Source organism: Trachymyrmex septentrionalis, unplaced genomic scaffold, assembly GCF_001594115.1.
Source record: "Trachymyrmex septentrionalis isolate Tsep2-gDNA-1 unplaced genomic scaffold, Tsep1.0 scaffold7, whole genome shotgun sequence".
In the NCBI taxonomy this organism is placed as follows: domain Eukaryota; kingdom Metazoa; phylum Arthropoda; class Insecta; order Hymenoptera; family Formicidae; genus Trachymyrmex; species Trachymyrmex septentrionalis.
The window spans coordinates 3,687,073-3,700,776 of record NW_017305884.1 but is presented as its reverse complement, the minus strand read 5'-3'; the positions used below and the strand labels follow the sequence as shown (position 1 = coordinate 3,700,776).

Genomic DNA, 13,704 nt, shown 5'->3' with positions numbered 1-13,704 from the left:
ACAAATAATTTGATTAAACATAATCTTGGCTAAGTAATTGACAAACTCCTAACTCTAATCGATCCCTAATCTACCAAATTATTGGTCTGATCACATGACTAACATCCAAATATCGCTGTAATTAATTCATATAGATTGCATTGTATCGCAATTAAATAAAAATTTTGGAAAGTAGAAGCAGTTTGAGTTGTTCGATGGAGGAAATATCGCTGTTCTACCTGTGGATCGACAATCAGACTTGTGAAGGGTAGCACAAGAATGGCAGCGAAGATAGACAGAGTAACATGAGCGAACACGCCGCGCGCGTTTCATATCGAGATTTTGACGGGGAATTTCATTTTTTTTCTTTCTTTTTTTTTATTGAGCTAATGCGAAGCGGAAACGCGCGCACGACGCGCAGGAAGCCAGCGAAGGAAGCGCGCGTCCGATCGTACCTGATCAAGATTTTCGTGGTGCGACAAGGGAAGGATTTAGGGTGGTTTCCTGGATGGTTGTTGCTGGCAAAGAGTACACCGCGAAAGAGAGAGAGAGAGAGAGAGAGAGAGAGAAAGAGAGAGAGCGGTCGGTGTGATATAATTAAAGAAACACGCAGTACACGTCGTTTTTTTCTTGTGAATTTCACAAATACATGTTATTACATTTCTCTTATATTCAGCATCATTATTAGCAATATATCGTGTGGTTATAATTTATTATAATCTTTAAGAAAAAAAAAAAAAAAAAACACGGTTCTCAGCAAAAAAACAAAAAGCGTAGACGGGAGAAAAAAACCTTACAGCAAGTCTCTACGCTCGAACAAAACGGAAGTGCGATTATTACAGACTACAGCACGTCTTTTTTTTTTTTACGTCAGAATTAATCCTACGTTAATAAAAAGATTACGTTACTATACGCTAAGAATAAATGTTCCGCACTTAGATTTCCATACAGAATCGGCGCATCCTACCGGGTCTAAGTCCAATTATAACTTTTTCTTTCTTTTTGCAGTGAAGAAAACAGCGTTATGAAAACAGGTTTTCTGAACGATCAGACCCGCACGCTACCCCCCTTTGGGGAAAGATTTTCGGCAAACGCTTATTTTTTTTTCTTTCTTCCCTAAACACGGTCTACGTCTCCTTGATGTATTTTTTAAGAATACGCTAAAATCGTAAGAGAGAAAAATCCAATTTACATCTCTATAAATTATACGTGAAAAATAATAAAATGCTTCTCAATATGAATTCTATCACTTTGGAAGATAAGGCATGCTCTCAACTTTTAACACTTTAAAAATAATTTCTAAAATTACTCATTTAGAGACTTTTCTCTTCATCTCCGTTTCACAAACCGCGTCGCGGTTTTCGTCGATGGATCCACATTAATAAAATCCAAAAGAGAGAACAAACAGCTTTAAGAGCTTTTCGATAAAACAATTTCTGACGCAAGCAAAGTGGCGACGCATACCAGTCATTCCTAATACAGTTTTCATCTTTATTATAATTTCCTTTTCGTATATATATATATCCATGTACATATATACGCAGCGTATTATTTTTGATGAACAATTTTAGTAGAGAAATGTAAATTAAAGACCTTACAATTGTCAGCGTATTCGTGAAGGTGTCACGAGAAGACGTAGGCCGCGCTAAGTGTATACAAACGCACATGCACAATTAAAGCGATCTTTATTTTTCTTTTTAAGGGACCAACCGCGAGTACCGCTCTCGGAACGTAAGAATCATCGCGACAGTGAATCTCGCATCCGTTCGACGCATTGAATAAAATCGCAGTTTGGATTCAATCCATTTTGTTCCGTTTATCTCTAAAGCGCGGTGATGTCCACGTATGACGCAGTCGTGTAGGAGATTGACAATCGACAATAATGGATCGCGAGTGTTCGAGTGTGTAAAGAATTACAGTGATATCACGCAGTACCTTCGCCAAGCGGTTGTTACCTCGTCTAGCGGTCCCCGCGGAAAGGTGCGTAACGCGCGTAACTATGGAGTCTATCGATTGTTACGCAACGGAGGGATGGATGTGTCATCGTCACAGAAAACCCGAAAACGATCGGCGGATTCAACCGCTGCGAAACACGGCTTCACTGCAAAGCTTTCGTTGATCCTACATTTTTTTTTTTTTTTTTTTTTTTTTAAACAAGTTACAAGTCTAAGTTACAAATTGCAAGAGTTGTGCTAAGAGTTCAGTTACCAAACAAGCAAGAGATTTTGAGAAAAGAGAAAATGAAGCTGACTTTCTGTTCAAGGATCGCGAAGTGTCTCCGCAGTGGAGCCGTATCTCTTTTTTTTTTTTGACACGTCGAAGATACCTGACTTTATACAAATGTATGAGGGAGGGGTGCGAAAGTGGTCACAGTAGACAACAAGAGATACGAAAGGAACGTCAAGCCGGGAGTCTCTGGAAAGATACGAGGATTCGTCGGATGGGGAATGATAATTTTCCATAATTTTTGCATGTCTGTCCTATTTTCGGCTGGCTATGTTTCGGCTTTTTTTTTTTCTGTCTAAATAGATCGCACTGCGGGTAGAGCACTTGTTTCTCATAGAGCGGGCGGCAGATCTTCACGCGTGCAGTTTGCAAGACGGCCAAGAGTATCTCGGTTCCGAGGCTTCCTGCTAGCGACAGACAGACCCGACGGACCGACGACCGACAGAGACCGATCCGAGCCCGACGCGACGATTTAGTATGGTGCGAACCGGCGCGACGGCGATGGCCCTCGTAATCCCGGTCTGGTAACCAAAATTATGTCACGTCAGTCACGAGATCGATGATGCGGATCAAAGCACGGATAGATATAGATTGTAAATGTTAAAGGTAATATATTTGCGTGGTATGAAAAACAAAATATATAAGATAGAAATGTAGAATAATAGAGCACGTATGTAGAGTGAAATATCGTAAATAGTAGAGTAAGAGGAAAAAAAATGATTAAAAAAATAAAGAAAGAAAAGGGGAGCGGATATACAGCTCGGATAATACCTCGTTTTTCTCGCTAAACTTTTTTTTTTTACTGATTCTTCTGTTTTACGATAGTAGAAACATTCGCGCAACTTGCATTAGAACATTCAAGTTTTTATCCGAGCGCTCTTCTTTATGAAAGATCGTGTTTTAAAATATCTTATGATGTTGAATGTGTTTTCAATCATTGCTATTAAATGATCTGTATAAATTCTTGCAAATCGATTCATACTGAATAAAATAATGCGTTTCAAATTGATGATATAGAAAATCTACAGCTCACTTTTCATATGCTTTAGATTTTCATTACTATCACCGTGTGTTTTATTTTAATCGTCCCAAGTAAATACCTCGAAAAATATGGAAGATAAGAAAAAATGTTTCAGACAAAAGTTGTATGGTTTCGAGGAGAACATAAGACAGTGTCATTAATTTGACCTTGAATAATTGTATGAACGTCACATAAAGGTCACTTTTAATTTCTTAAATAAAACGCCCCATTCTTCATTTTATTTTCTTATTGCTTACCTCAAGAGATTTCCAAAATACTATAATTAAATTTTTTTTCATGACGTACTTCTCGAGTCATGAGATTTGAAAGTCGGGATATGTCGGCATTAGCATTACCCAAAATCCGACCGATATCTTCGGTAAAACTTCTTGAATGCTGTTCAGGATCGTAACTCGAAAAGTACGTCATAAAAAAATATTTAATTATAGTGTTTTGGAAAGCTCTTGAACTATAAGAAAATAAAATAAAAAATGGGGCGTTCTATTTAAGAAATTAAAAGTGACCTTTATGTGATCGATCTTCATACAATTATTTAAGATCAAATTAATGGCACCGTCTTATGTCTCCCTCGAAATCATACAACTTTTGTCTGAAACATTTTTTCGTATTTTCCATATTTTTTGAGATATTTGCCTGGGACGATTAAAATGAAACACACGGTATTTCAAAAGATATAAAGATAAAAATAAACATCTAAGTGTTCAATGAATTTTTTAAACAAAAATATTTTCTCACAATCGTGATATAAAGAAGAGAGCGGCTTAATATTGTTTCTAAATCGCGACATGTGAGGATTTCAATTTGGACGTAATATTATAATCCCAGGCACTTCACTCTACTTACCTACGCTCTTCAAACGAATCTCGGCTGAAGTCCTCGTACATGCCTCTACTATAACAGCGGTATAATAAATAATCGAATCTACCAATGAGATCAGATCAACATATACCATATACTGGCTCCCTTGTCCAAGGCTTAACTTTGTGAATTAGTCCCTGTATATACATATAGATTCACGTGCAAGATTCGCGTGCCTCGCCTAATATGACTCAGGATCAGGGACGGAATGTTTTGTCTATTACGCTATCTCGAGAAAAAAATTGGGACAAAAAATGTAATAGGATATAACACGCAGATCATAGAATTACTAAATTTACAGCACAATTTCCTATCACTCCATTACATCGGACATACAAACACAAACGCGTGCACGTGTGCACGCGCACACGTGTAGGCGTATGTACAAAGAAAAAATTTTGATCCGCTAAATGAATTTGACAAACCTTCAATGATGCATGATTAATAATCGTTCGCAAATTTGAGCGCAGAAAGGCAATGGACGATTAACAACTACAAAAACCTACGACAGCGAAGTGCAAACAACTATCTGTACTAAATTCGCTATCTGTACAACTCGATCGTGAAAGTGAAGGGCTGGCCAGGAGAATATGGGATGTAACTAGTCATATGAGGCAGGCAGCGGTAGACTGGATTTTTAACCCATGCGACTTGTATTACAGCTTCTCGCAAAAAAAAAAAAAAACCAACAAGAGTATTATAAAAAATAAGAGCCATTTGCAGCCCAGGCTGGGATAGTATGGGGTAATGAGGTGGTAACGTGCAACAACAAATTCAAAGTATTTAGAAAAACTGAGAAATTCAATCAATTCTGTTTTCTATTTGAACGTTTTACGAATGGATTTACATACATGAAAAGCTTTGAACCTCGTGAGTAGAAGTCAACTTCAAGAGCTATGGATACTAATTTTAGAAAGCACGCGGACAAACTGACAATCTCTTCGCGGAATTCCGATTCGACCGAATGTATAATATGATAATTTTGTAATTTATGATTTAATAAGATAATTTTTGTGTTTCGTACGAAACTCTCTCTCTTTAAGTGTATTCAAATTAATACATCAACAATTTCTGAACTGAAACAATTTCAATTGAAAATGTATCTATTTGGAGTAATTGGTTATTTAATGAAACGGGAAAAATTACAAAACAGCAAGAAAAAAGCGATTTGCATAATCTAAAACAAAAAATTAAATCTCGCATTACAATTTGAAAATATATACCGAATAAGGAAAAAAATGTACTGATAGTAAAAAAGAAGAAAGAAAAATATATTCCTAAAATTTGCTCAATTTGAAACTACTTCCACTGTCATCGACATAACATCTTTTAAAATTTGTTAGTCAGTATTTTTACTATTAAAGTGACAGTATACATGATTTTAATCAATAAAAAAAAAGTATTTGCGCATAAAAAAAAATTGAATCGAGTTAGATTCAATCGAATCGATGTTATCAAGTTTATGTTCGTAAGTTTGTGAAACTTGGAAAGATTACGGAAGATACCGATATAAACTTACTGATCCAAATCGTCTGGAGAGCTGGTTTCTACTTACGACACGTTTCAAAGACAATCGATTCGATGCGTCATTCCAAAATCGCGCCAGCCCTGTTTGCTTTTCTTTCTTTTCTCTATCTACAGCGTACGAGTTTCGTTTAAAATTGCAGAGCATCCTGGCTCGCGGTAGTGCGATCAAGAAATTCTAATTCGCATTCCTTAGGTACGTTTCTTCATCCCAGGCCTCCGCGCCACTCCCGGCTGAGTGATGTACGTAATAGGGAGCGCTTGAAACACAAAGGATTCAGTGAGAGACATACAGGCCAATTTCGCAGTTAATGCCATGGATCAAGAGAGTCTATGAACTAGGACATCCCTAGAAGAGCAGTCGACATGTTCAAGGAACAATCAGTCGAGACCCGGAAAAAAATTCAAACATCATGGGACGCAGACGACGTAGGCGGCTGCTATTGTATTTCTGACGCGGGTTGTTGCAGCGACAAGAACGAGGCGTGACTACTCGCTAACAAAATGAGTCAAAGACTTACTCTTGTACGACTTGAACGCTGACCCGGGACTGTCTCTCTAGGGTTGCCCGCGTTCATGGACAAAGATGGTACGCCTGAGGTGCACTGAAATTTAGAATGTACAGAAACGTCCAAGCGTCATATAATTAACATTTCACTACGACGGAGTCTGCACTCATGTGGGCATCGGGTCGACACTGGTACGTGTGTGTAAAAGTATTAAGTCTTAAAATCTCAAGTACGAGAAAGTAATATTTGCATAGACGATAACGATCATGCGTTGTGCCGCGCGATATCAATTGTCAGAGAGAAGAAGTTTAATATGCGACGATAGAAAAGTAAGAAGAGACAGAAGAGATAAAAAGAGTGGCAGTACATTTAACAAAAAACGTCGAAAAAGGACGACAGAGGTTTATAATGAAGTAGACATGAAGTGAACATTGTAAGACTCGCGATCGCTTGTCCATAACTTAACATTCGCTTTTTCATGGGAATAAAATAAAAAAATAAGGAAAGATATACTATAAGGAGATACAAGCTGAAATCTATATAATAAGAGAAAGAAAAAATGTGCAACAGAGACTAGAAATAATGTCGACGAATCACCGAAACCCCAATTCGCATGAGCTGTTAATCCAGCCTGGAACGTTCACAATGTTAAGTCGGACGAATGGGCAGTCGGTACGCCGGGTACCTACTCACCTGAACCGGCCGTTGTTGCCACTTGGAGGGGGTGATCGGCGGCTGAACATTCCATACTCGTTACCACGGGAGAAGCCAGTGTCACGCATGGATCCCATACCTAGAGGAGGCATAGGAGGCATTGGGTCTCGTCTTGGTGGTAGAGGTGGCATTGTCATTGGTGGAAAGTCTAGCCCGCACATGGTAGAACCCATGTCACTGGGCCCTGTCATACCCGTAAACCGCCTCTCGTAGAGATCCCTGGTGTCCTCGAAGCCGCGTCTGTCGTAGTAGCTTTCATAATCCTATTAAACAAACGGAAATGCCAATGGAAAAATTAATACAAGATAAGATATTTTCATATTGCAATCATCTATGCTATCATCGATAACATGAATGATTCGAATGTTTATGCACACACACTGTGTATGGTATGTGTAACATTGATAAAAAAAAGAAAAAACTTACCCCAAAGCGGCCACCACCCATGAGCCGGTCCCGTAGGAACGGTGGTGGCGGCGGTGGAGGATATGGATCGCGTCCAAACATTCGGTCCCTGTATCCGTTCCTATCTGGTCCACCTCCCATCCCTCCTTTGGGACATTCCTTCGACCAGTGACCGCCTCGTCCGCATCGGTAGCATTGTTCCGGATCCCCCATGCCTGGCCTCTGTCGTACTCGACTAGTAGATATCTGGACCTTCATCGGTTGTCCGTCCACGATCTGACCATTCAGCTCCTTGATGGCATCGTTCACGTCGCCAGTTGCCTCAAGATGAACGAAACCGTAGTTTCTTACGATGTCGCACTCAACGACGGTGCCGTACTTGGCAAACAGTTCGCGAACCTGTGGCGCCTTAGTGTTATCTGTAAGATTGCCCACAAAGATCTTCGTCGTAGGAGTGTTGGGTCCCTTGCGACTCTTTGCAGCTTCACATTTTATCGGCTGACCATGAACCATGTGTCCATTCAGATTCTGTATCGCATTTCGACCAGCTTCTTCATTTTCCATATGCTGTGTAAAAAAAAACAGTGTCACTCTGTATTATCAATTATCAATCCTGATAATCATATCATCGCCTGATCGTACTGATTAAAGATATTCGATTAAACTGATATGATACTTACCACGAAGCCATAATTCTTTACTACATCACATTCCACGACTTTTCCATACTTCTCGAACAATGGCTTTATGTCCGCGTTCGAGGTCTTATCGGCTAAATTACCAATGAAGATTTTAAATGTGCCAACGCTGCTAAAACCCGGCATTTTGCGGCTCGTACAAGAACCTAATGTCACAAAGATGTACATATAAGAACAGAAATATCACTTTTTGTCTCTCTCCATGAAGCTTAACATAAATTTTTAAATATAAAAACATAATCACTTGTAATAAATTTATGATTAAGCTTAAAATTATATTGCATTTTTATTTTCACTTTTATACATTTAACAGAACGTTCAAATTAAAAATAAACATTTGTTTACGGTGGTGTGTCATTGTAAAATAATAAACTAATATTTGTAAGCCCATAATAATATTACTTCGAAGATGAAAAATTTTTTCGCGATAAGAATTTTAAATAATTATAAAATATAATATCAATCAAATATTCATCTGCAGTCTGCACCATCATGTTCCAGATATATCTAGCGACGCTAATCCATTTAGCGTGCTCGTCCCCGCCATTTCATTCAGCCATAGAATTCGGCCGGGAGTTTAGATGCCCGCGCCGCATAGCGTTGCGTCGCTAAAACGAGGCAATGGAAGCCGGATAATACCGGCGGATGTGGATTTCGATGCTAGGAATGATCCTCGTACAATAAATATTTACAAACATCCACAGGAAAAATATATCAATTCTAGCCGGCCTATGTCAACTCAAACACGAATCACATTAGAACTTGGATAATCGTGACGGCCGTTAGAATTTAATTTCAAGGTTACCCAAAACGTTAAACCAGCTTTCTTGTCATTTCTCAAAATACCTAGTGTTCCACAACGTCCATAACGTTCGCAATTCTCGCGCAACCATCTCTTTCGCCCGATGGCGCAATCTCATGAGACGGTACCTTTCCCGGTAACCGGGCGACCACTCGAAAGAAAGGAAATCAGAGTGACGCGATTGACTTCGATCCCGACGCTTGCCTTTCCTCCATCTTGTCCACGATCCCCAGACTAATTTACACATAGCCGCGACATTCCTACAGCTCCAACGAACTTGTCTTGTGACACGAGAGAATTTCAACTTATTCGCGGCTACGTTGTTTCTTGTAAAAAGACGTTGTAGGAATTGCGACGACGAAGAGATCGTCACGATCTTTCGTCGACGCAAAAGTACGTACCTGCGTCGAACTGTTCACGACAGCGTATCAGCGTATGAAGGAATCCGCGTGGAATTCACGGGACAATAGAATCGCACGCGACTGATCACACGTGACGAAAGAAAGTAGTACGGAAGTACGGAGATAGAATAATGCCGGTCCCCGGCACTCTGAAACGGAAAGCTCTAAGACACCGAGCACACCAGAGAAACGCAACGGTAGTAATGGCGTCCCGTCGTTTGCCGCGTCGTCCGCCTGAGCTCGGCATTAGTGCGTTCCGCAACCTATCGCGCGCTCGCCGGTGACATGAAGATAGGCGTAGACGGAGCGGAGCGAGCCAATGACAAGCGGCGCCGGTCGAGCGTAGGCGAAGCCGTACGAGCCAATAGCGAGCGACGCCGGTCGAGCGCGGGAGAATTCAAACTACGCTCCCGCGGACATCTCAAATGTTCAGTTTAATCAGAAGTATCACCGACGAGATACTATTAAAGATTGTCAATCCTGGGCAAATTTTTGGCGGTATAAAAAGGGTCCCAAGGGCCTGAAAGTAATTGAAGAACGCTGATATCGATAATTGATACAAATTTGCTATTATTAACATAAATATTTGATTCATACATTATTAAATTTATAATTTTTTATTATATAAATGTTCCACAAATAAATATGCACACTTGTAAAGCTATAATATTTTATATATTGCAGAAAAATTACAATTTTTTCTTTGCACTTCATCTCTGTTGATAATTAAACTTTGATGATAGCACTAAAATCACAATTTTAAAGAAAAATCGAGTATTATTGAGTTATAAATGCGTCTACTAAACTAATAAATATATCATGAAATTACAATATTATCAGTTTCTAGCTCTTAATCACTTCAATGATTGCGTTCAGCGAACTCAACAGTTGAGTGAGCGCTCACTGTTATTGCTGTATTCTTTTATATCATCCAATCAGTATTTTAGATCTGGAAGAATACATCAATAGAGCAGCGAGCGCTCACTCAACTGTTGAGTTCGCTGAACGCAGCCAATATTCACAAGGACGCGAATTACCTTTCTTCAATTACCTTTGGGCCCTTGAGACCTTTTTTATACCGTCGAAAATTTGCCTAGTTGAGGGTCTTTAATAGTATCTCATCGGTGCGCGTGCCAAACGGAGCGGGAAGAGAATATAGCCTGGACACATCCACTTCCCGCAATTCACTACGTTACCTTCTTCCGTTGCGTGATTGATGGATATATATTCGGTCTCTCAGCGACAGAGATAAAGAATATTTATAACATTTTGTAATAAATAAGGGCCCCAATGCAACAATCAGAAATTAAACACAGGGAAGAAATTGAGAATATAGGAGCAATGAATATATCGTATTTTTCCAAGCATGGCTTCGTATATGTTGAAACTTATAGATCTTATTTTCAGTTTTACGAAAATAGAGAAAATCTATAATATATGTATGTATATATTATTGTATACATTTTGTGGTATAGTATAAATTAAAATTTAATTTTCATAACAAAAGCAACATCAAATATACAAAAATTTATTATTCATTCAATTTCATAAATATTTATTGCATTATATGCAACTTTCGGTGCATTCAATTACGATGAAACTTGGTATTTTCAGGAATACAAGCCCTAGTTCTTTGTGTCTAAACTCTCAGAACTTTTTGTATATGTATTATCATATAAATGAGCAGAAATATAAAGATTTCAAATTGAAATTTGACTTTCATAACGAAAGCAACACCAAATTCCATACAAAAATTATTATTATAATTATTATTATTATTCATTCATACATATTTATAGCATTACATGCAGAGCGTTTGGTGCATTCAATCACGTTAATACTTGCATGCAGTATTTTTAGAAATAACGTCAGCCGCCGTATGACGGTGCGCTTTATCCGCCTCCTTAATGCCGAATTTTCATGAAGCCAGCCAAAAAACACGATGAATCATTCGCTCGATTATTGATTTTCCAGTAAGAGAATAACAGAAGAAACAGACAATTTATCGCTTTGCTATTTAATCCTGCGGCAACATAAATTTTTACTCTTCGTCAGCAATAGGGGTCTTTCAGAAGCAAAGCAAATCTTTTTGTTTTGTATTACATAAAAGTCTGAAAAAATTTTTAGTATCCTTATTAAAGCCTCACAACGTGTTTTACCATTATAGAAGGATTGTATTTTACTTACTTTTTATAGATTTAGATTATCACAACGAATTAAAATTAAAATTATCAGACTGGTCGAATTCTAATAGGTTTTCTACAAGTCATTACCTAAGCTTTGAATTCTGAGAAACTGGCCAATCATAGTCGACTATTCTTATATTCGACCGTAATTAATCAATTTCTTACAGCTTAAAGATTATAAAGCTCAGATAATGACTAATAAAAAGCCTATAATCTCTAATTCACAATCCTCATCTCCAATGCGTGGTGACATGAGCTTAAATACCCCAATTGTTGGCGGAAAGTTTAAACTCCTATTTGAACTATTAACGAATGAATATTAAATAAACATGAATTTCCGAGCAGTGTTATTGATGGTCGGCCAAAAGTCGCGATGACATACTTGTCACAAAACAATGCGCAATAATTGGAATTTTGCCTAAACGCGTATTACCAAGTATTATTAACTTTGAGGAGAAACGTAAGGCAACCAAAATTAATAGACTGCGGCGCACGATGAATATTTTCCTGCTGGATCGATTATATTTTGACGAATTACAAGAAATTCTGTGTTCTGTGTGGCGAAATTCTGGTAATTCATTAAAACGCCATTCCTTAATCCAGTAGGAAAAATTACCTCGTGTGCCACTGGCTTAACGGAGACGATACAATGCATCGTTTGTAAAGACTTACAGTCGTGCCGGAATTCAAGGATCGTCTGACATGTGTAGCGTCTCGACCGTGAGGTCGCGAACGATACGAGGCGCGAACCGACGATGGAAAATTACCGCAATGGATCAAGAATGAACGTCCAAGAGAGACGAGGATAGACGATAGAACTCGTCGGGCGCGAGAAAGGCGTCGTCCCGCCAGTCGATAACTATAAGGTTTGTTCTTTTTCGAAGAAAGTTCTAGAAATCGGCTGTGTATCTTGAAATAAAATAACAATTATAAAAGTCAGCGAATTCACTAGAATATTTATAATTTCATTGCTCAACATTTAGTGAATTTGCTCATTTTTATCATTTTTCTCTCGTTTCAAGATACACAATGAGTGGCACTGAACTGGTGTATACTAAAAGTCGATTGTGTATCTCAAAACAAGATGAAAATTATAAAAAAATGAACAAATCGACTAGATGGCAATTAATAAAATGATAAATATTTTAGTAAAGTCTCAAAATATATTTATTTCCAACTTATAAATAAATATATTGCACCAATTCAGAAGTTTCTTCAAAAAATAACAGAACTTTAAAGTTCTACAATTGGAATAATATGAATAAGTCGGAAATCGTAAGAAATCTACCAATCACAGTCGAATGATTGAGAATAATCAACTACGATTGATCAATTTCTTGACAGCTACACAATATTACTTCAATTGTAGAGTCTTTGGCACACAAAAAAACTTAAGCAATAAAGCCTTAAAATGAAAGTAATAAAAACAGAGAATAAGAGATTTTAACCCATCAGAAACCATATATACTAAAATTTTGATGCATTATTTCTAATAGGTTGAAATCTGTTGTGCTTTGTTCCTATTTGCTTTTCATTGTGTTTAAGGCTTTACTGTTTTTAGACCCGACTGAACCAACGTTACTTTTTTTAAGCAAAATTGGAAACTCTCTCTTTTTAAAGTCGACGAAAAGACAGAGAGGGAGTTTTAACCTTGCTTAAAGTTAAAATAACGTTGACGTAATCGTTCTTATTATACATTTTTCTATGTGCCATGAGCTTCAATTTCATCGCAGTGTCAAAAAAATGTAAATCGCGTGATCGCGAACTCAAGTCCGAATTCTCAACACCGCAAAAAAAAAAAATGATGAAAGAAAAACAAATAAGGGAAGGCACGTCGATTCCCTCCTTGCCGCATACGAATGACATGACGCATTTGATGCGAGACGCATCATCATTCGCGCGTCAGGAAATGTCGACAGAATGAGTTTACACAGCTTAAGCACACCGGCGACCACCGCGTTTGTTTTCCCAATTGATAAATCGCGAGAAGAAAGAATAGCACGCTGCGAATCGAATGGAGTAGAGAGATACGTGCATCGCGACGTTGCAGAGTAAACGCTCTCTAACATTCTACCTCGTGATAATGGAAGCGCAGTGATCGAACAATCGAAGGCACGAAGCATTTACGCCGTTTACGCGACGCCTCGCCCGAGTCCGATCACGTTCGTCACAAGAGAAACGATCACGATCACCAGCGAGCGGACGTACATTCCGCGACAATGTTTCCGATAGATCGCATCCGAATGCCGGTAACTTAATCGTTCGGGAAACTGTATTAAGAGATTAAGGGAGAGACCGGCTAAACGCACCAAGTGGAATACGCCGCATCGAGCTCGATGTGATGTTATATCGAGTCGTTC

General features: G+C 38.4%; 1 protein-coding gene across 17 annotated transcripts in view; it reads right to left on the bottom strand.

The window, feature by feature from the left end:
* Nucleotides 1–13,704, bottom strand: part of LOC108753513 (RNA-binding protein lark) — a 20,903-nt gene that overhangs the window by 6,848 nt on the left and 351 nt on the right. For 5 of the 17 annotated variants that reach the window (XR_001939633.1, XM_018495125.1, XM_018495121.1 and 2 more), the window contains exons 2-5: nt 7,938–8,101; nt 7,279–7,824; nt 6,832–7,115; nt 4,091–4,138 (exon numbers count right to left, since the gene is read on the bottom strand). Coding sequence is in view for 12 of the 17 variants with exons in the window: in XM_018495125.1 (XP_018350627.1) it covers nt 4,091–4,138; nt 6,832–7,115; nt 7,279–7,824; nt 7,938–8,081 (1,022 nt within the window). In the remaining 5 variants the exon portion in view is untranslated. Of the gene's footprint in view, nt 1–2,601; nt 2,727–4,090; nt 4,139–5,501; nt 5,890–6,150; nt 6,235–6,831; nt 7,116–7,278; nt 7,825–7,937; nt 8,102–9,158; nt 9,395–13,704 lie in introns of those variants that run through there. The other 12 variants (XR_001939637.1, XR_001939634.1, XR_001939636.1 and 9 more) reach the window with 10 other exon arrangements.